At 34.4% G+C, this 22,763-nt stretch overlaps 1 protein-coding gene across 7 annotated transcripts in view; it reads left to right on the top strand.

Moving 5' to 3' along the window:
• KIF6 (kinesin family member 6) overlaps positions 1–22,763 on the top strand; it is a 159,846-nt gene that overhangs the window by 22,796 nt on the left and 114,287 nt on the right. For all 7 annotated transcript variants that reach the window (XR_013181445.1, XM_077175810.1, XM_077175809.1 and 4 more), the window contains exons 6-9: positions 3,827–3,956; positions 12,121–12,327; positions 17,290–17,433; positions 21,525–21,611. Coding sequence is in view for 6 of the 7 variants with exons in the window: in XM_077175810.1 (XP_077031925.1) it covers positions 3,827–3,956; positions 12,121–12,327; positions 17,290–17,433; positions 21,525–21,611 (568 nt within the window). In the remaining variant the exon portion in view is untranslated. The remainder of the gene's footprint in view (positions 1–3,826; positions 3,957–12,120; positions 12,328–17,289; positions 17,434–21,524; positions 21,612–22,763) is intronic.

The raw sequence follows: 22,763 nt of genomic DNA, 5'->3' as shown, positions 1-22,763 counted from the left end.
TTTTTTTTTTGTGAGTGACATTATTTAAGTTGCCTACAAATTCTAACAGATTTTGTATGTTTTGTTCTTACATGAATCACTGATCTCATTGGTTCAGTTTTAATTCCTTGTTCTACATGGTGGGGTGGGGTGAGAGAGTGCCCAGCTTTTTCCAGATGTCAGTGAGAAAGGTTTAGCAACAAATGGTTTGATAGGGTAACTGCTTTAGTAAGACAGAATAAGAGGAGGAAGATAGGAGGCAAATCTTGCAAATCCCATCACATGCTGGGTGCCCTGCATCCATGCAGCATTGGACAGAGCCTGAATGATTTCCCCATGGCACACTGCACAGGAGCAGTACAGATCCCAGCCATGCAGAGAAGGTCTCCCTTTTGCTCTTTTGAGCCTTTGTATGATTTTCTTACAAGAAAACAGCTTCATTCTTAGAAGGTGTTCTCCTGAGAACTCAGTGAATTTATTTGGCAGCCAAGGGATCTGTGCAGCACAACTTGGGCCTGAATGCCCCACTTGATGTGCAGCACCTTGCAGGCTGTGCCTGCTCAGGTTCACTGTTACATGAATCACTAACCCCTAAATATGTAAGTCTCCAGTCATGTCCATAACATCCAGAACAGCCAAACTGTGTTTTTGTTGTCTCAAAACAGAATTCATTGGAGACAGTGGGAAGGATTTCCTATCACAATATGATGTGTCAAGCAAGCAGTCTGCCTGAGCCCTTACTCATCTCACAGTTCTGCCATGTCTCACAAGGGAGATTATGCTCTAAATCTCTACTTGGATGGTGTCCTGGTTCAGGGCAAATTTGGGAGAGAACCCCCAAAGGGGTTCCTCTAGAAAGCAGATTCAATCACCCTCTCCCCCCAACTGGTTTGGGAAAAATACCTCCTTGGAGAAAAGTGGATAAAACTGTTTATTGAACAATAAAACCTAAAGAATATTAAGCAATAAAACCTCTTGCTGCTCCAAAAGAGATGACAAATTCAGGAAGTCCCCTTCATGGGCTGTAGCTCAACTCATTGTCTCTTATCAGTCTGTCCAGTGCTGGAAAGGCCGTGGCCCAGGCCTGGCCTGGTGGACCACAGGTGCGAGCTGCCAGTACTCTTCTGGGTGTTCGGTCCAGAGGTCCAGAGCAGGTTTAAACAGGTCCAAAGAAAAGGAAAAAAAAAGTTCAGGGAACTTCTTTGCCTCAGCTAGCTAAAAGTAACTAAAAGCCAAGGAGAGCTCTGGCTTGTTGTCTATCCATCTGCAGAAAAAACAGTCCAGGAGGAGGAATGTGGAGGAGTGAGTGCAGTTTTCTGAAAACAAAACTCCACACTTCTTCACTCCTCACTTCACTCTTGAAACAAGTCTTAAAGTTGCGGAACTTATTATTCAGCATAAGCAGAACATATGACTGGGGATAAAAGCAACATATAGTCAGCCCAGGACAGGTAGAAAATCAAATCTGTGTGCTGTTGTGGTGGTGGTAGCTGAATAACTTTGTGACCTTGCATCTTGAATAAGCATTGACTTTGTCCTCTGTTGTGGTGTTCAGGTATTCATGTGGTATTCATGATCTTTTGAAAGATTATCTTTTTGGGATGATACATAAGATGATTATCCTGACAATTCTTTCCTAAAAACTAAAGTCCTTTGCAGTTATAAGAAACATTACCTATTTGTATCCATTAATTTATTCTGTTCTTCTGAACAGAATATAAGATGCATACTTGTTGCTTTTCTCTTTTAACTTGATCCTAAATTTAATTGTGGTCCTATAGTCTCCTCACAATGACATAGTATCACTATATCCTGTTCATGTATTTGCATAGGACTTGTGTATCTTCATATGCTGTTTGTTTGCATCACTATGATCAATTCTTAAATGTTTGTAAATTTTTTTAAGATTATTTTATATTTCTTCAATTCTAAGCCCTAGAGAAAGATATAATAATAGGAAGCTTGACTTTTTAAATGGTCATTCATATTACATTCAAAATATATTAAGGGGATTTTTATTATTTTTTTTAGTACACAAATTAATGAGATAGTATTAATTAATAAAAGGAAGATTTAAGTCAATATTTGCTAGTAACAAGAATTTAATAAATGAAAGCATTCAGTGTGCAAGGCTCTCCTGCATTGGTGGGAGCTGAGTTGATGCAGGAAAGGGCACAAGTTAATAAGAGTATACTGCAATCAGAATTGCTCTGGGCTTTAGTGTGTGATGCACATGCAGATGCACACAGAATACAATATGACATTATCAAAAGTTTGATATGCAAGGCCAGACTTATACTTTGGGGTTTATGTTTTGAATGGGGAAGCTGAATTTTGTGACTAAATGAGAAATGTCTTATACCACCACACAAATTAAGGCTAATGGTAGGAGGCAATCATACTTGGAAGAGCAATTGTTATGATTACCAAAGAATATTTGTGTGTGTTTTACATGCAATTTTTCTTGAAAAGAGTTGAGTGCATTGCAATGTGTTTAAATTATTTCTCTATATTCATTTGAATGTTTTGACCATCAGACTGTGAACCACTCCCACAGTGTCTAAGAGCAATACTATGGAATGCTGCTTTGATGCTTGATTTCATTCTCAGTTTGAGGTGGGGTGGGGGGAAAGGAAAGTAAAGCAGAACAAAACCCAATCTCTCTGGTTTTGAAGCAACTTGGAGTAATTAACCTGCAAGAACTACCTACTGATAAAAACTCAAGCCCCATACTCCCTCTTGTGGTTTATCTTGAAGAACATGAAAAATATTTATATACATATATGTATACATGTAGGTGTATATGTATAGATAGAAAATATTATCTATACTTAGACAGAAAATAAAGTTTTAGTTTAAATAAAAACAACTCTCAACTTTTAAAAATGCTCTAATTTGTTTTAAATTGTATCAGAACATGTAATTCACTCTGAAAGACATGTTATTTATCTCCAGATTTAGAGTACTTCTGTTTTAACAGATTCTTCTGTGAGTTTTCCAAATCCTGCGAGGCAACTACTTGGCCTCCATGTTGGGTACTATAGAATGTCCCAGCTGAGGAGACACTAATGTCTTCTCAGTAATGGCACTAAAGTTTGACTCTCATTAACCATTTCAAAAGAAAAAGAAATCTTATGTTGAAGGACTATTCAAAGAAGTGAAAAGGATTTTCAGTAATATTTAGCAGCTCTTTAGGAGCTTTTGCCATATCCTTGCATCCAATTCCTTTCTGGCAGCTTCACTCTTATAAATATGTAACTAAGAACATTTCTAACAGGGGGAATAAATAAAATCATTGTTAGCTTGCTTTTAATTTAAGGAGGGGATAATTTACAGTTGTAGTTACTACCATTTAATAAAAATGAAAAAGAAATAGTCTTGACAAATTTTTCTAAATTTATTAGAAACATGTTGACTACAGATGTGTTGATTCTGAAGTATTCCATTTATATTTGTATGTCAAAATAATGGTATGCTTTATGTATCATCTATACTTGGTAATAGCAAACAAACCCTTACATGTTATTTGTTTGTGATGAATCATCTAATCTCTTACTTTTGAAATCTTAATATCTCAATAAACAAAAATACCAAAGCTTTCTCTAAAATGTACAGTTTTCTTATATTCCTTTTCTATGTGAAGTTTCATAATAAAGGAATAAAAAGGAGATGACAGTAAAAAAAGAAATCAACATTTCCTTTAATGTGTATCATTTATTTTTCATGTTCTTTCATTATGATTTGACTTGGGTTTTAGATTTCACCTTTAGGTGTGATCAGAATTAAAGTATGAAACAAAATTGCATTAAAACTCTAGTTTTCACTGCTGTTTTTATTTTGCATGTAGAAAAGTGACAATAATGGAAGACTCCGATCAAAACATTCATCTGAAAAACTTGTCTCTTCAGCAAGCAACCAATGAAGAGGAAGCCTTAAACCTACTCTTCTTGGGGGACACCAACAGAATGATTGCTGAGGTGAGATTTGCTGCTCCAATCTTCTTAACACCACCAAAATTAAAATGGTCAAAAGCATCTCTCCTCCTCTCTCAAATACAACGTATATTTTAGAAGTCCTTGGACGTAAATTATTATTCTCTTTTTGAGTGTATTTCCACAGTGAAATTAAATAAGCATTTCTCTGGTGATAGTGTTCTATAGTGGATCTTATTGGTGGCTCTTGAATTCATAACTCACTGAAATTCAAAGTAGAATACAGAAATTCTTGTAAACTATAGACTTACTTTTGAATTTGGCATGTATCAACATACACAGACATGTAAAGATAAGAAAATATGTCCTTGCAAAGCATTGTCAAACATTCCCAGTGAATTTTTTCCCTGGAAGTGTTCAACACCAGTTTGGATGGGGCCCTGAGCAACTTGTTCTAGTGGGAAGTCTCCCTGCTCATGGGGTGCAAGGGGACTGGGAGGTTGGAACAAGATGACCTTTAAGGTCCCTTCCAACTCAAACCATTCTATGACTAAGCATTCAATTGCCCTTGAAGTACTTAATATAAGTCCCCTCTTTTTTTCCTTCTTACTGCATAATAAACATGTGGTGTTTTATGGAAAAACACAAAACAAACAACCTCCCAAACTAAACAAATAAACAAAACCCACCAAGAACCCAGATGGTAGTTCAAAGGAAATTCAAAATAAATATGTGCCAATATTCAAGCACAAGGCTGTTTTTACTGATTCTGAAAAATTCCAATTAAATGTTTCCGTATCTGTAAGGTTCTTTTTTCCCTTTATGCTTGGATATGGAATGTAAATATAAAAAGTGTATTGCATAATATGAGCACTGGCAATGTGTCTTTATTACAATAGAGTTGATTCTCTTTTTGAACTTTTTGGGTTTTCCTCCTCTGTATTTCCAAAAGGATATATGATAAATCATTGGCAAGAAAGATACTTAGAGTATATGAATAGTCAGATAGTTCTGTGCTCCTGCTGGATGACCACATACACCTGGACACAGGGGAAGAAGCGTTTTATTACAAAACGTAAATAGGTAACACAAATACTTGTTCTTTCTCAAGGATGACTGTTTCAACAGTTATATTTTGAGAGGTAGGAATATGTTTAGGCAAGAGATAATCAACATAAGGGCTTCTCATAAACCTGAGCATTTAGGCAAGGAACTGCTTCATGATATTGAATTGGAAAAATTGGTACTGTGTGGAGGAGAGGAACTTGACAAAGTGTAATAGAAGACAAAAGGGTTAATTTAGAGATCTAAGAAGGAGGACTTATGACAGTAAACATAACTTCTTTGGAGAACCATATTTTTAGATCTTGAGTCATTATACTACTTTCTGACCTCTGAAGATTAGAACCCTATTAAGTAAACTTTAAAGAAAAAGAAGCAAGATTAATAAACCTAAATAGAAAATAAGTAAAATAAATGCTTAATTCATCTTTTTTAATGATGAGTTTGGGCTGTGAGAAAACTCAGATGACTGTCATGGATCGCATATGAGATGTGTAGCCTCTAAAATTGCAATCTAGTGCTTTAACCCTGAATAACCCTTCTTTGAAGAGTTGACTGTTTTGAAAATAAGAATGATAATTTAATTTCGGCATTAGCTATGATAATGCTTATGATTTGAGGGGTGTGTTTTTCCCTCATCACTGATTGTGCTAAAAAAATGTCATCACAATATTAAAAGCATTTTGCAGGTAAAATTTGTTCATTCATTCAATTTCAGAACCTAAGAAAATGTTTATAACTGAATGCTTCTTTCCTGCATGTAACTATATAGCCCAAGAGAAGGGAAAAAAAAGGAAACTAATCTACTTTGCTCAGGATTGCTTTTCTAGGTCCTTTGTTCTAGTTTTGATGGGTACTACAAGTTGTGTAGGTGGTAAGATGAGAGACATTTGTACAGAGACGATTCATAATGTAAAAATCCAAATAGGAATTTTTTGTCTCATATTTTGCCAGGGAGAAATAGGCAGAGATCAAAACTGAAAAAAACCAGAGTCTTTTGTTGGCGGCTCTACTGAATGTAAGGACTAGATTTTTGTTTGCTTTCTGATAAAACAGTTTCTTGATATATTTGAATACATAAGAATCTGCAGCAACAGGTTATAAAATCTGAATTTTATTTTTTAATCTGTTTTCTTATATTTTCTATCTGTTAAGACAACTTTATGATTTCAGTACCTGAAATTCATGCTGAAGATTTAAAAATCAAGCTTGCAGTATAAACAACTGGTAGCAGCGACATCTAAAAAACCTCCTGTGTGGAAATAAATGTTTGGCCATTTAAGTAGTATTCTCAAACCATTTTATCTTGGTATACTATTAATATATCTTCAGATGAAGTGGTCTTTCTAGGTTCTTGTGATGGGAATCCCATATAACCTCTGCCTTTTGAAATAACATGCCTTAACCTCTGTGATTTTGAGAATTCTTAGTGGTTTTTAGTATTTCTCTAAAAGCAATAGACTAAGCCAGCCTCCCAAGGATGTGCAGCAATTTCAAAACAGTAAAATCCTTTTCTGAATTTAGTACCTCTGAGAACTGCAGTTACATATACAGTTAGAATTTATTTTTTCCTTTAATGAAAAGGTACTTTGCTTTAATGAGGAAGGAAATGTTTCAGTGCATGGTTTTATACCTACAGCACTCAATTTTTTTAAAATTTGGCACACAGTGTATAAGACACAGTATTTGTTCCATCATTTAAAATGTTTGAAGTACAATTGGGTCAATCGGTAAACTTTTGGCAATGTTTAAATATATTTATTTCAAGAAAGAATGAAACTTTAAGGTTTAAGGTTAGTTGTGGGGCCCGACTTGTGATCTGTGAATTGAACTCATTCTATTTGTATTTATTGTACATTAATATTCTATTGAATATATATAGAAACCCTGTGGTAGTGTTTGACTGCATTTTTTATTGGATGAGATAGGAAAAATAGGATTTCAGTATGTGAGCATATGAGATTAAACACCACTTTTGACAAAAATGCATGCTATTTGGGTTAGTGCTGCAGTCTAGAAGAAATTACAACTTTCTGCTTTCCTAGGTTCCTCTTTGGTGTCAATTATTAACTTCTTTGCACGCCAACAAATCTGTAATATTGTATTGAGCACCAAATAGCATTGTTATTTCAGCACAGGTGCTTTCATTTCCATGTGTGGTAAAAAAATTACTGGTCATACATAGTACTTTGAATAGTCATTATGCTATAGTTAAAATGCTTTGGGATTTATATGGATAAAAGGCACTATATAACATAAGATTAACAATGTCTTCACCAGGGAGTATTAATTACTTTAAAAGTTATCTAAGTTTAAAAGTTAACATGGTCTAACTGTGAAACTGTACTTGTAGTAAATATGAAAATAAAGTATTGCTATCAGGAAATGATTGCACCTATTCTGATCCTGATATTTTCATAGAAAAATTTTTCAATTTCAAACTATGACAAGTGTACCTAAGTAAAACTGAAGAGCCCCTTTACCTGTAACTTATTATTTAGAAAGGAAACTAAAGACATACTGAGGTCTCTACAAGCTGAAGACATCCTGAGGTCTCTCTCATCTACCAGATATAAAGACAGGCACCTCCTATTCCTCAATTTGTATGCTCTTCCTTATAGCATAGTTCTATTGGAACTGGAGTTTATATTCATTAGACAGAGATATCCATCTGAACTGTGAAATGACTGTAGTTGTCAGAACATCTTTCTACAGATATCCCTCTGATTGTAGCACAAAATTGGAGAAAATTGATTTGATATCAATCTTGAATGCTATCAGTACTTTCTCTTTTTTCCCCTTGCTCTTCTTTGAAAAGTTCAGAAGCAAAAAATCCTTCAGATGAAAAAGAAGCATTCCTTAAAAGAAAATTTTGTAAGTTTTTACTGAGACATTCTCTCAAAAAACGGAACACTGAGAATTGACATCTCTTTATGCATTGGCTAATCACTAATTCACTCATACAGGAAAATCATGTTCTTCTGCTGTCTAAATATTTTGATTCAAGGAAGAAAAGATTTCACTGGAATGGTGTAAGTTGCCAAGTGGAGATGGTCTGAAATACGGGCTTAACAACTGCATTTATCACCTGCAAAATTGTTTTCTCCCAGTGGTCCTGCTCCCTTTCATGTATTATCTCAATCAGTGCTTTGGCAGCCATGCTTAACACATTATTCTTCCAGATAGTAGCAGCTTCTGTTAGTCTAGTGGTGATTTTCAAACAGCTTTTCTTATGTCTTTGTCCTGTTTAAGAAGCTTTGTCTTTCTTAGATCCTCAATTCTTAAGAACACTGTTTAGACCTGTAGCATCCATTTCTGGCTATTTTTAGTGCAAACATTTATAACAACATCTGCAACAAATAAAGGATTTGGGAAATACATAAATTCCTATATAAGGAAGAACTCCTGCAGTGTTTTTCTGACTTAAGATGGGTAAGAATTAGATTAAGATGGACAGCTTAGGTTCCAGCAAGTTTTTGGATAGTTCTTGACCTGGCATTTCTTGACAGAAATATCCAACTCAGAAGTTTCTTCCACTATGACTGTGATGTAGATTCTCATTTGAGTAGAAGCCATCTTTTTGGAACCATTGTATAAATAGATGTAGCAGTTAAAGTCACAAAGCAATACAATTTATTTAATTTCAGCACAGGTATATTTTCATCCTGGAAAAAACAAGACTGGCTTGTATGGCTTGAAATACACCTTGTATGTATTTTCCATGATCAAATGAAGTGTTGATGCTTTACCAAGTCAATGTTACTGAATTTGTCCTTTGCCATGCTACAAATGGGCAGCAATAGATGACCTGGCATTAAGTCCTTTGTAGTGTTCACGTGATATCACAAAGCATCTGAAGTCTGCTTATGTGGTTTATGATGTAACAGAATTCCTGGAAAAAATTATTCTTTGTAAGTAACTGCTGCTCATCAGTTGTTCTATATATAACTCTCACAATAGCAACCATCTGCTGAGAACCAGGCCACTCCCCTCTTTCTCTTTTTTTTCCTTCATCACATCAAATTAGTGTTAGGATGATTTCATATACATATGGTTTGAATACTACTAACAAAGCCAAAATGAACTCTGAAAACCACCAAAGGAACATTTTAGTAGGCGCTGAGACACTGTCCAGAAAATGTTGTTTTCTGTTTTCAAACTTTCTAAACAGATGAATGGTGATACTCAGAAGTTGTATATGTAAGATAATAACCAAACAGTAAAAGAAAAGGCTTGTTCTTGGACTAGAGATGCCAACATGTCATCATTTCTCTTCTGTGCTGTGCATCTACTTGTGTGGTAAAAGTAGCTACGTGTAGGGGGATAATGAAATTAACATTTCATGGCCTCATCCTATTTAACAGTTTAAATTTTTATTGCTATATGCTTTCTGCAAGAGTTCTAACAGAGCTTCCTGTATATGGGAACTCCAAAGCAGAGATAGAACCATACTGCAAAAAGGAGTACTGGTGTCTTGATTAAGCCATGGTTCTACTCTGAAGAAGGACTTCACAAAAATACCAGTTTGGGATTCTAGCCAATGACTTCCAAACCAGCTTCATTAATATTTTCCATTTACATGAGAAAAAAAAGCTGTGGAGAGAAAATCAATGGAGTTTCTAATGACTAGTACAGCCAAATCTACTTGGAACACACAAAATAAAGTTGTGGCTAGTGTATCAGAATAGATAATAAAAACCTTGTAGAGCAAATATTGCCATGTGCTGTTTGGAACTCAAGAGTCCTGAAATTATGTTCTTTTAGGATTTGAACTTTTTTTTGCCTCTGTTGGCATTAAATGGGTGTGACGAAAAGCCCTTTTTGAAGTAGATAAGGTTTTGCTGTAGTGTGAATCTCAAGTTTTCTTAACAATGCATATTCAGAAGTATGATGATTTCTTCAGCTTCTCTCATAGCAATGTTTACTTTGTGCTTCCACCTGTACTCATACTTGATCTGGCTTAGACTTGTCTGCAGTATAGTGTGACTGATACTACTTCTGTAGTGCAAAATGTCCCTAAATATCAGTTCTGTCAAGGAGAATGTCCTTAAATATTAATTCTGTTGTGGATTTTTAGCTGGAAAAAAAATATCCAGTCCTGCTTCACAGAGCTGCAAATAAAAAAGTCATAGGCATCCCAGTAAAATAAGTGAAGCTGGCTCTGATTATTCATGGAATCAGAATTGCTGAATGAAGTACATTTTCACAGCATATAACTTTTTCTTAGTCTAACTGCATTTTAAGTAAGTTTGGGAGTGCTTTCTTGTTTGACACCTTTCCCTCAGCCTGTTTATTTTCATTCCAACACTACAACTCACTTCCTCTTCATTTGCCCAGCATCACCTCTGAGGACAGCATAGCATGTGACTGCAATCTGATGCTCATTTCATAGGATTATGAATTCTAAAATTCTTCATCTGTATGAACTAATGATCAAAATTCTTTTCCCTCTCCCTCTGAGCTTGCCTGTATTAGGTAAAGCAGCCCAAAAGAAAATACTGCTAAGGCTGAAATTTCCTTACAGAATTTCCACCAATGGTTACAAGTGTATGTTGTTTCTGCAAACTACCTACTTGTTCACATCCAGTATGCTGCCATTTTCAGGTATTCTGCACAGTTGTTTTCTATAGCTGTGAGCTGTGCTGTGGCTAAATCAAAAAACTGACCTAGGTTAAATATCTATGGTTTGCTCTCTTTTATTTTTTCTTTTTTTTAAGATGGATCTGTTCCCAAAACCCATTTGGTTATGCTGGCACTACTAAGATGTTTTTAAAAAAAGGGAACTTGAAGTGGAGACAATTGAACCAAATGATCCATATTACTCCTGTTAAAGGACACTTCAGCTTGTAGTCTTTTTGTTAAGAGCTGTCCTTTCTGGATCTATAAGACAACATCTTCAGTACCTGCAATGGGCAGGCCATTTTAACATCTGCAGTGTTGCATGCTAAAGCAGATTATGTAAAAAAAAAAAAAAAAGACAATATGTTTATATATCTGGTCTGAATCACAGGATAGGTCTGCATAAAAAAATTACTGCAGAATGAATAAAGTAGAGACCAGAGATTAATGTAGACAGTGTAACTGGGATGTTTCTCTTACTTTTTTCAGCAGCTATAAATAAATATAGATTTAGTTGCTGACTCAATAATATTGATTTATTATTTTACTACTCTGGTTTTTTGCAGGGTCAGCATTTATGTCTTGAGAACAATGTAGTCATACTTGTTATAGTTTATGAATAGAAATACTATCTGTATGCTAAACCTTTAATCTCCCTATATTATCTCAAGCTTTAGCTATTTATGAAATGAGGATTATGTAAAGTAGTTTTACATTTAAGTTTCTAACAATACCTTGAAACAAGTAAACAAAAGGTGCTTTCGATGTTTAAAGGTATTTTATATGTTTTTTAATAAAAATGCAAATGTGATGGCATATGGTAATTAAAATTTAGAGTTAAATAACTGAGAGCTGTTTAAAACTTTTAGTTCTGCATTTCAAATATATTGAGAAAACCTCTGAAGTGATACTAAGACTGTACATTTCTAAAAATTGACCAAGACTTTCTGTGTTTTAAATTAAGGAAGTGTGGCTGTAGTTATTCCCAAAAAAATATATTTAAAGCCAAATATTTTATGAAAACTCTGTCATGCCACCCAAAAGTCTGATATTGATTTTGCCAAGCAGAATTTTTCATAAAAGTAATAATTCAGAAGTCTAAAGCCTTATAGGGAGTCCTAGTCCTTGTTATGCTGGTAGCTACCTATCATAAAAAAAAAAAAAAATTATGTACCAATGGGGAAATTATTAAATTCTCAGAAATCAGCATTCAGTAACTTTTCCTCCAGTCAAGCTGCCCTTTTCTAGTATTCCTCATGTAGTAAGGCCACTTGTTTTGCTGATGTTAGAGTACTTTGGACCAACCTTAATTGCTTACAGTACAATTTGTCCAGATTAAAGTTATCCAAGTATTTTTCCAGAATACAAAAGTCAGGTAAATCCTTTTGGGTTCTTTTTGCATGTTCATTACAGGTCCAATAGCTAAAAAATAGGATAAATTATTTTGGTTCCCAGATTACTGAGCTATAAAGAGCTGAATTTATTTATCCACTGAACATTGAGAGTTCTTTTTTTCCTGTTATTGTAGACACCAATGAATCAAGCCTCAAGCCGGTCTCACTGCATTTTCACTATTCACATCACCAGCAAGGAACCTGGATCTGCAACTATCCGGCGCTCCAAGTTGCATTTAGTAGATCTTGCTGGATCAGAACGTGTTGCAAAGACTGGAATTGGAGGCCACTTACTGACAGAAGCCAAATATATCAACCTGTCATTACATTATTTGGAGCAGGTAAAATTGAAAAAGAGTAAAACATTTCTCCCTTTACTAAATTCCTGTTTAACAATGTGCAATGTTTTGGAAAGCTTTATTGCAATATTTACTTATGCTATTTATTGCAGGGGGGTTTTTTAACATTGAATTGATGTGTCTTCCTTTAAAATAAAATATGTTAATTTAGAGCAAATTTAACAGTTAAGCAGTAGGATTATAGTTGGTATACAGGGTAGTATTTCCAAAATAGTTTGTTTTCTTTGAAATACTAAAGATATTTACAAGATTTGAGCTATATTTCTCCTAAAAATGTTCTGCATAATCTTCTTCCCCTTCCACAGCTGGGATGAGGATGTATCACTGAAAAGAAAGTGTTTGGGCTTTATTTGGTTCAAGCATTGTAGTATGGTAAATTATTGGGCTCTTCCCTCATGTGTTGTTGTTTTATTCCTCTACCAATTTAAATCTTTGATCTTTTTGAGACAGGAGATATCATTGGTAATGTATTTATGCATTGACTACCATAACTGGATTTACACCAATAGTATTCATGGATGTAGTACAATAATAAGTAAATAAATAAAATTTTGTTATTGTTGTTATTATTGTTGTTTTTGTTATTATTAATCTCCACAAAGCTTTGTCATTCAGCAATTGTTACTAAAAATATTCACCCTCTTAATAAGGTATACTAAAATCCCTATTCTTCTTTCATTGTTGCTTTTTGGTTTTCCTCTTTGGAAAAGGCAAATATTGAGTAGATAGATTGCTCCTAACCAACCTTATTAAGTAAAAAAAAAAAAATACTTCAGACAGCAGCAGTGAAAGGAAACTTTGGAGATAAAGATTTCTAGTAAAAAGATTTGGTTAATTATGGTGATTATTATTATTAATAATACGTTTTACAATAATTATAATAATTTTTAAGTTAATTATTGAAATAATTATTTAAATACTATTTAAAAACAAATTAAGGCTTTAATATATATCTCTTTGACCTACCATGATGTTTTAAATGATTGGATGTTTATGCTGCTTACCAAGTTAGAGTAAGAAACACTTGGCAATGAATGAAATCTCTTTTGTGAGTGCTGTGCTATTAAGCAATCACTGTTGATTTACAAGTGTCCATTTCAGATCCCACACCTGGAAGAGAAATTAATTTCTTCCTAAAACTAAATATTTAATATTGCTTACACAGTTACAGCATGCACTGTTCCTGTTGCTAGAAATTAATTATTTTGGGAATTCCAATGGACAATACAGTATTTTCTCCTAAAGCTTCTTTAAAATTTTTTATGTAGAAACATAGCAGGTCAGTGAGGCTGTCATTTAGGGGGACAATTAAGGAGAATATGGAGAAGAAAAAAGGCTTAACTCTAAAATTCAAATCTGTACTTTTTGAGTTACATTATAGTACATGTGTTATTTAGTAAAATATGCAGTTGAGGAGATCATCATTAAACCTGAAAATTTTGTGGGTGTGTATATGTGAAAATTCTTTAAAATAATGATTAGGAAATATAACTGTTATACTTGCTGGGGAGAATATTTTTCAGTTTTGTGTTGGTTTTCTGTTAACAAGAACAAATCTCTTGGATTTCATTTAATTTATAGTCAGAGATATTTCATCTGTCAAAAGAAGAAGCTTAAGGTACAGCAGGTGGCAGTCAGTCATTTACTATCACACTAGATTTTTTTCATGCCCCTCATTTGTTTAAATTTTACCTTGAAGAATAATGTCTGTATTTGAGTTGTACTCAAGGGAAATGATAAGGATCAGTGACTCTATAATGGATGTCTTCAGAATAATACAAATTTTACTCAGGATCCCTTCTTATTTATTGTACGATTTTTATGCATTTAGCAGGGAAAGATATTTTTTCATGCAAATTTTAATTCCTATTTTAGAGAAATACTGTTGGAAATAGGCATGTTGTATTCTGTCTGGGATTGTGTATTAATAGAAATGTTTTCTTATATTGAATAAAAGACCACCAAAGACAGTAAAAATGTCTTTTTCCCCCAAATAAGTGGGAATTTAATCATTCAATCCTGAACTTGCAGTGAATAATATATTAAAGTGCACAAATGCTTCAAAATTTTAATTTCTTATTAAAATTCTCAAGTCTTTAGCTATCAACTGGTGGTCTACTGTTGATTTATGCAATTTTGAAATACTTTTCACAGTAAAATAGTCATATTTAAATGATTTTTATCAATATGACAATAAGAATACAGTTCTGTGTTACCACTCTTGATCTACTTGTTAAATATCGGCAGCATGTTAAAAAAGTCTTCAAATAAATCCACTGTACTTTTACTCCAAGCAGCCTCTACATCTAGAGAAAAATGAAGATAGTTTTATGTAGCTGATCTGAAATGATAGCAGGAATTTGGAAGTACTTATTACTATATCTGGGTAGCTTTTTTTGTCTGAGAGATGTAGTAGCGCATTCTGGAATTACAACTGCAATGTAACTGTGCATATGTAGATATTCCCTTAAGATAGAAATATAGAAGATCCTGGACCAGATTTAGAGTTGCAAATTAAGTTGTACTGCCACGTGATTTGACACTATAATGGAGTTATTTTCTTATTTCCCAAAAAATCCCCAGGTTACAGTGTTCTCATTGCTTTAATGAATGCGTTCGTTAACTGTCTTTTAACACATGTTCCTTTTACAGAATGTTGAAAGATTTTTATCCATTAATGGATGGTTGCTGCCCAAATTTACCAAAGGGTTTTTTTTTTTTATAGTTTGTTTATTTGTTTGTTCAGGGTTTTTTGTTTTGTTGGTTGGTTGTTTTTTTTTCTGCAAAGACCACAGTTTAAGCTTCTAAACTCTACCAGAAATGGGAAGTAGGATGGGAAACAAAAAGAAGACCTCTGAAGCAGGAATATGGCTTCAGAGCATGTGATACACTAAACAGCAAGATAGAGGTGTACCTGACAGCTGTTTCTGCAAGTGATGCATGCCAAAATGCCCATCTCTTGAGGATTCTCTGAGAACAGGATGGCATGAGAAACTGGTGCAAATCTGTTCCTTGTACAAAAGAGGTAGACGGAAACAGGGACTCTTGGGCACACTTCAGATCATGTCATATTCTCTTGCGAGTCTTGCACTTTCTGTTGTGCTAACAGTGTTTCTACATGTGTCAGTGGAGTTATTTGTGAGTGATTATACCTGCTCTGTTTCATATAGGATTCAATTTTACAAAAAGTGGCAAGAGTTCTGACTGCAACTAGGGCTTGAGGTGGTTCGTTTGACCCACTCAAAATGAAGCTTTCTGCTTTAGTGACATTATTAAGCTTAAAATTACAGCTATTAAAAAAACCCTTTTTATATCTAAAGGATAATAACACCTTCTTAAATGAGACAATTTTCTGATTTTCGCATTTGGTGCCTCTTGGAGAATCCAGGTTCAGCTTCTATACACGTGATCTTTGTAACTTTGTCAAAGTATTCAGAGTCTCCTCTTTCTATTCCAGATTACTTGATTGGATTGTAAAGATCTATGAAGTGATTAAGATGAAGTTTTACTAATGGGACTTTAGACTAAAATAATTTGTGTTATGAGACTGTCATGTGACAGTGCAATAGGTTCTGCATCATGATAGCTGGTCACAGCTTTCCAGCATTAGTGTGAGAGGGTTCAGATTCTAACTGGCTGCAGACTTCCTGCATGGACTTCAGAAAAAATGAACTTCCCTGTAACAATGTTCGCATTTTTAGTGGAAATAACATACCTTCTCTCTGGCTCTTTTCTCATCTTGTCTATTCCATTTATGGTCTCTGTGTGGCAGAGGCTGAGAATGTGCTTATTAATGTATGTGCTAGACTACTATGAGATTTCTATGCAATATTATAAACAAACAAAACTTTAACATGTTTCTATATAACAAGTTGTAACATATGAGATTTGAAATCCTTGATCCAGGAATGGGTTTCCGGATTCCTTTACAAGACGGTAATTATCTTATTATGCATTTGTGTTTCTCAGGACTGCCAGTGTAAGATTTATAGTTTTAACTTTTAACTTTGTGAAGACCATTTAGAGAAACTAATGCCACAAAAAAGTCACTACTAAATTTTCTAAAATAGCAATTTTTTTTAATGTAGCATAAACAAAATATACACTGATATGTAACATATAAATGTTACATAAAGAAAAACCAACTCCTAATGATTTAGGAGAGCTTGCACAACTCATATAGCTAAAGATTTTCAGTAAACTGCTTGGCCAGATAACAGTTCACATCTTTTATATCACAAGACATCATGGGGTAATCTAGCTTTTTATTTAATAATTAGGTCCCATAATGTAAACAGCTGAGGAGGGAAACTGAGACTAGTAGGTGTACAATTTCCTTTCTGGCCAAGGCATATATATTCTAAACGGAATCATTTCTTTCCAGCAGTACATTGTAATCATGCACCCTTTTATTTGTGCTTTGCTTTCCAAGAGAATTTCTCAGAAATAAATGTATTGGCTCATGTACAAAGCACATGTTTTAAGAATGTGTCATTTTTAAAGTATGCTGTAGCAAATATTGAGGAAGTTTTTACTTTAATACTATCCATATTTTTTAGTTATGACCAAAAAGTACGAGGAAGATTTTCATTATGTTCCTGTGTCTTAGGAAAACCTGTGGGTTTGAGTTTATCATGTTCAGTTTCCATGTTGCTGAGAGACTGTAAGGCTAGGGCATGATAAAATTTAATGTACTTGGTCTTTCAGGTCCAGCTCCTACAAAGATATATAAACATACTGAAATTTAACTTGGAATTCTTTCATTAAAGCCAGTGGGTTTGCAGCTAACAGTGGGGTGCATAAGCATCCCAGTTTTGTTGTGTCAAAAGTTCTTGAGCAGATTGTATTTGTTCTTTATATGTTTTATATGTTGGATATGTTCTTTATACATCAAACATTAAGATACATATAAATTTAAGTATTTTAATTTTGCTATTGTTCCAGGTAATAATTGCCCTTGCAGAGAAAAACCGGTCTCACATTCCTTACCGAAACTCTATGATGACCTCAGTGCTAAGAGACAGCCTGGGAGGCAACTGCATGACTACCATGATAGCAATGCTTGCTATGGACAAAAGAAACATAGATGTATGTTATTTCTATCTTGAACAAAAATCTTCTCACTTCTCTATAGATCCTGCTCTTTTGATTTTTAGTATAGGTTAAAATTCAAGGACATTTTAATTTTGTTTCTAGGAGATAATTTGGAATAGAAATAGATAATCAATGAAAATTGCTGTAGGATAGAAACAAATCCTTTAGACAAATGTGCTTTTCTCTAAGTAATCTCAAATCAAGTGGCAGTTGGGAAATGACTTGCACTTAGTGATGAACTACTCTTTTTTTCAATTTACTGATTTCCTGGTGAATAAATTTTTGAGCTATAAAAGTGAATTTCTGCTTAAAACCTTGGCAGAACTTGTTTCACTTCTTTGGAGTCAAGATTTTATAGATTATGGTAGAAAAATGGAGAGTTTACTTGGAAAGAAAGGGAATTGGGAGGGTAGTTTGGGATTTATGGAAATTTTTCAAATATTTTGTATCCTGTCACTGATTTCCTGAACTGCAATTGTGTAGTGATGTTTCCTCTTTTTTTTACAAATAGATCTGTAGTTTTTATCAAAGGGCTGTAGTGAATGGGGCTACATCTGTCTGGAGCCTGGTCAGAATGATATTCTTCAAGGTTCAGTTCCAGGGCCAGTTCTGTTCAATACATTCATCAATGATCTGGATGCAGGAGTTAAATGGCCCACTAGCAAATTTACTGATGATGCCAAACTGGGAAATGCTGTTGACTCTCTTGAGGGACAGAAGGCCTGGCAGCTGGATCTAGATATATTGGAGCATTAGGCTGTGGTTATTTGGATGAAATTTAATGAGTTCTGCATTTATACTGGAGTAATGCCCAACACAAACATAATTTGGGAGACCAGTGGATGGAAAGTAGCCCTGCAGAAATGGATCCAGAGATGCTGGTCAGAGGAGCAGTGAGTCCTGGGATACATCAAACACAGCACAACCAGCAGGTCAAAATAGGTGATTGATTATCCTGCTGTCTGCTGCTCTCACCTTGAGCACTGTGTGCAGTTCTGAGCCCCACAGGTTAAGAAGGATGTGAAGGTCCTTGAGTGCAGCCAAAGGAGGGCAACAAAGCTTGCTAAACTCTGGAAAAAATGTCCTGTGAGGAGCAAGGAGCAACTGAGGAATTTGGGCTTGTCTAGGTTGGAGCAAAGAAGGCTGAGGGTGACCTCATTCCTCTCTGCATCCTCCCTGAGGAGGGAAAGTGGAGAGGGAGGTGTTGAGCTCTTCTCCCCAGTATCCAGCAATGGATTGTGTGGGAATGGTTCAAAGATATGCCAAGATATGCTTTAACTTGGTCAGGCAGTTGGATAAGTTGATCATTGTAGGTCTCTTCCAAGTGAAATAGTCTAGTCTATTTTATTCTAGAACATGTTGCAATGTGAGTACATAGAACACTGCACAAAGCCATTTATAATCAGTTTATTTCCTGATTTTCCTAACATAAAAACAAGAAAAGAAAAACTATTTAGTCTAAGACTGTTTTTTAAAATACAGTGGAAAATATTATACTCAAACCATACTTCATTTAGTTATAGACTTTTCTTTTATAAAAATGGACTTTGCTGTTAAATGAAGACATATTGTTCAGACTTGCAAATGTAGTTATGCAAACATATTGTCTGGTTACAAAGAAAGTTGGAGAAGTTTGTTAATTTTATTTTAAGCTCTTTGAGATCAGAAGCCTTTCATATGTCAATTCATCAGGTGCATCTCACATTGAGTTCTAGATTAATATTTTGGAAATATTTAGATCAAGCAATTATCCAGAGCAAGCTATTAAAATTTTCATGTTCTTGCTTTAACATATACTATTTACATCACAGATCTTATTCTTTGTTCCTCTGAAAAATAAAATAAAATGAAACAAAAACCCCAAAAAACAAAACAAAACCCAACAACAAACCAAACAAAAAACAAACAAAAAAACCCCAACAAAACAACAAAATCCCTTCCTTGATCCCCAAAATCTGGAATGTCCAAATAATAAAGGAGGATGATAAGCTAATATGTCTGAATAATATAAAAAGATAAGTAAGTTGTTAATCATAAGAAAATCTCAGAATTAGAATAGGTGCATGAGTCATTATCTATAGCTATGTTAGGGCTGCATGTTGGTTTGTTTTTCCCATTGGGTGTACATTTCACTCACAAACAATGCACAAGATAGAACTACCTGCAGTATGAATTGAAGTTGTATAGTAGAAGCCACTTTCTGAAGGACCTAATGCTATTTCTTGTAATGAAAATAATGAAGCAGAAAATTCAGAGTAAGAAAGGGAGGACAATAAGAGGACATGAAGAGGACAAATAGAACTGGATTATATTCCTACTTCTACCAATGAGTTTACTGAATTTCTTAAGTCACTACATCAAATTTTTTTGGAGTGCTTGTATGAAGATGTTGATTCTGAATTGTAGATACATTATTCAATATAACTGTAACTGAAGCAGAATGGAAGCTATTTTGGACAGCAGATCATAAAATTACAACAACTGAGTATAATTTTTTGATGCTTTTGACTTCAGTTTCCATTCTGTTAAGTGTAATCATTCCACACACTTGCAGAAAAGGTTGATTGATTAATCCTTGTAAAGCCCTGAGGTGTTGTGATGATAAGCACGATATAAAAATGATTAGGAAATTAGATGTCTGACTTGATTAGCATTTTGATGGCATGGAATGAACAGATTGTAAGCTAGCATATTGAACATTGAGAACTGAATTGATTACCTACTCATTAATTTAACATGTCCTGCACACTAAATGGGGTGAAGAGATCTAGTGGAAATGTATGTATATGTACTGTACATATAACTGTACTTACTATATATATAGAACTTAATTAAAATCACATTGTCTGATCATCATTGCAAAGGAACAGCAGAGGCAGATATAGAGTCCAACTAATACAGTGTGCAACTCTATTAATTATAAGGCCTTCCTTTCCTTTGATTCTCTACGTATATATTGTGTCTTTAGCAAGAATCATCTTTCCTCACGTAACCCTTATTCAGGGTTCCAAACCAAAACCTCCAAGCACTTAAAGAGACAGAAGTTATGTAGAAAAAGGTGTATGAACACAACATTTAAACTGGTGTTTTCCTATATTGAAGGACTGAAAACTGCAGAATTATTTCCATTCTGAAAATCAATTCTGTTACAGTAGGGAATTAATTTAGGGGCTAACAAATTTTCTTTTAAATGCAGGCTGCCACATCTCATAAGGGTTTATCATACAGTTCCTCAAGGAACATTTGAATTTCTGAGACTACTGGCTAGTATTCTATGTTTTATTACTTGACTGAACTGGATACCGGTGCTGAGGTTTTTTTTCATTAAATATGTATGTCTTATAGCAGGGTCTGGCATTTAAATATCAGCTGATCTGGAATGTGAGAACAATACTTACCAGCATCTTTGATTTCTCCCTGTGTGCTACAGGGGAGTACACAATGGCTGTCACAGAGTTTCCCAAACCAGCTCAGTCTTGTATCTTTTTTTTTCTGCCTTTCAGTCCTGCTGATCCCTGTCTTAGCTCATCAGACAGATTTTTATCTGGTATCACAGTTCCCCTGTATGCCTCCCAGTTTCAAGTCTCCTAGCTTGTTTCTCAGTTGTCCTGGATTTCCGCTATTCTTTCTTCCATCTTTTTCCCAGCTTCTCTTACATAAATTTCCTAGTCCCCTTTTCACCAAAAAACCAACCAACCAAAATGACAACAACAAAATTCCAACTTTTATTAGTTTTCCCTTTTTCTCATCATTCAAAGGTTATTGCCTTCTGTGTAGCATGGCTTTGTTATCCTACAATTCCAGCTGCGGTCTTACCTGAAACACAGTTGGTCAGGGGATAAACTGTATCAGTCAAATATGTCCTATGATTTAAAAGTTTTATGTGCTCCTGTCATTAATATACTAAACTTATTTCCCTTCAGTATTGTTGTTTTGGAATTGGAAATGATAGAATATTTCTGTAACATATTCAAAAAGTGGAAATGTAGTTTAATGGCTTTGTTAGCAGTCTGGCTACTTACCTGGTGCAAAGGTAATTGGAATTCTCTCTTCTCTTTTTTTTTTTTTTTTAATTTTTCTTCCAGGAATCTATATCAACCTGCAGATTTGCACAGAGAGTTGCTCTTATTAAGAATGAAGCAGTTCTTAATGAAGAAATTGACCCCAGATTGGTGAGAACTGTCTGGGGACAGAGGGAACGAGATTGCTTGGGTTAAGTTTTATTAATCAATAGCATTCAAATTGGTGTTGGGGATTTTATACTGAAAAGTGCCATTAAATTGTTTTCAGATGCAAGCTCCAACTTTTTTTCTTTAAAATAACTGCCACTTTAACTTTTTTTCTTTTGGACACAATTATAATTAAGTGGATCTTTATCAAATCTATAATTAAGTGGATTCTTATCAAATCAAAGGCTTTCTTAACTCTTAAAGCATCTGAGGAGAAATGGTCACTTTCATTATCATCTTAGTGTTATTTCTTTAGTGTGATAATTCCTAAATCATAATCACAGTTCATTGGATGGTTCTAAAACTCCAAGAATGTACTAAGATTGCTAATTACTTAATGAAGGCACACAGCTGCACTGAAACAATTTGTGTATTAAAAAGCTGAGAAATATCCCAAGCCCTTCATTGAAATTGATTCAAGGAACATTATAGATAGGAACAAAAAACTTTGTGAAGTTACCATTAGGAAAAAAAGAGGGAAACAAGCAAAGGAGACAGAAATAGCTAATTATGTAACTAATGATTTTATTCATTGTTACTTGATGGTAATTAGCACATTTCAGTTATTGTTAATAATTGTGCTTTTATTTTTTCTTGTCTCTTTTTCTTGACTTTCAAAGGGAACAGAAGTTCCTTGTCAAGTTTTCAGCTGAAAATTATTATGTATTTTATTTTTCCTTGCAATTTCTAATAGCAATAGTATCACAGAGTTAAAAACAAAGGCAAAAAAACCCCAATAAGCATTGCACAACTTCTTAATTTCTATCTGTTTGTTTTCTTTTCTTTTATACATAGACTTTCTAGTAGCAAATCATGCAAAACATTTCTTCCATGGCCACAGAAAGCTTTGATTGAGGTAAAGCATATGCAGGCTCCTGAACATTTACTACATCCTGTGGAGCTATACTCCGCGAGTTTGGTATGTCTTGCTCTGCAGGATCATTTAGCAAGTAAAGCAAAAGTGGACACATGAGAGTTAGAAAACCATCCCCTCTCGTGAAAAAAGCAGGGGAACACAAGTACCTCAAATTTATATGGCCCTGTGCTCATTATGGAACTTGTTGCCCATCTTAAGTGTATTCCCAGGGTGCAACT

Source organism: Agelaius phoeniceus, chromosome 3 (assembly GCF_051311805.1).
Source record: "Agelaius phoeniceus isolate bAgePho1 chromosome 3, bAgePho1.hap1, whole genome shotgun sequence".
NCBI lineage: Eukaryota > Metazoa > Chordata > Aves > Passeriformes > Icteridae > Agelaius > Agelaius phoeniceus.
Note: the sequence above shows the minus strand (reverse complement) of the source record. Positions and strands in the feature narration are given on the sequence as shown.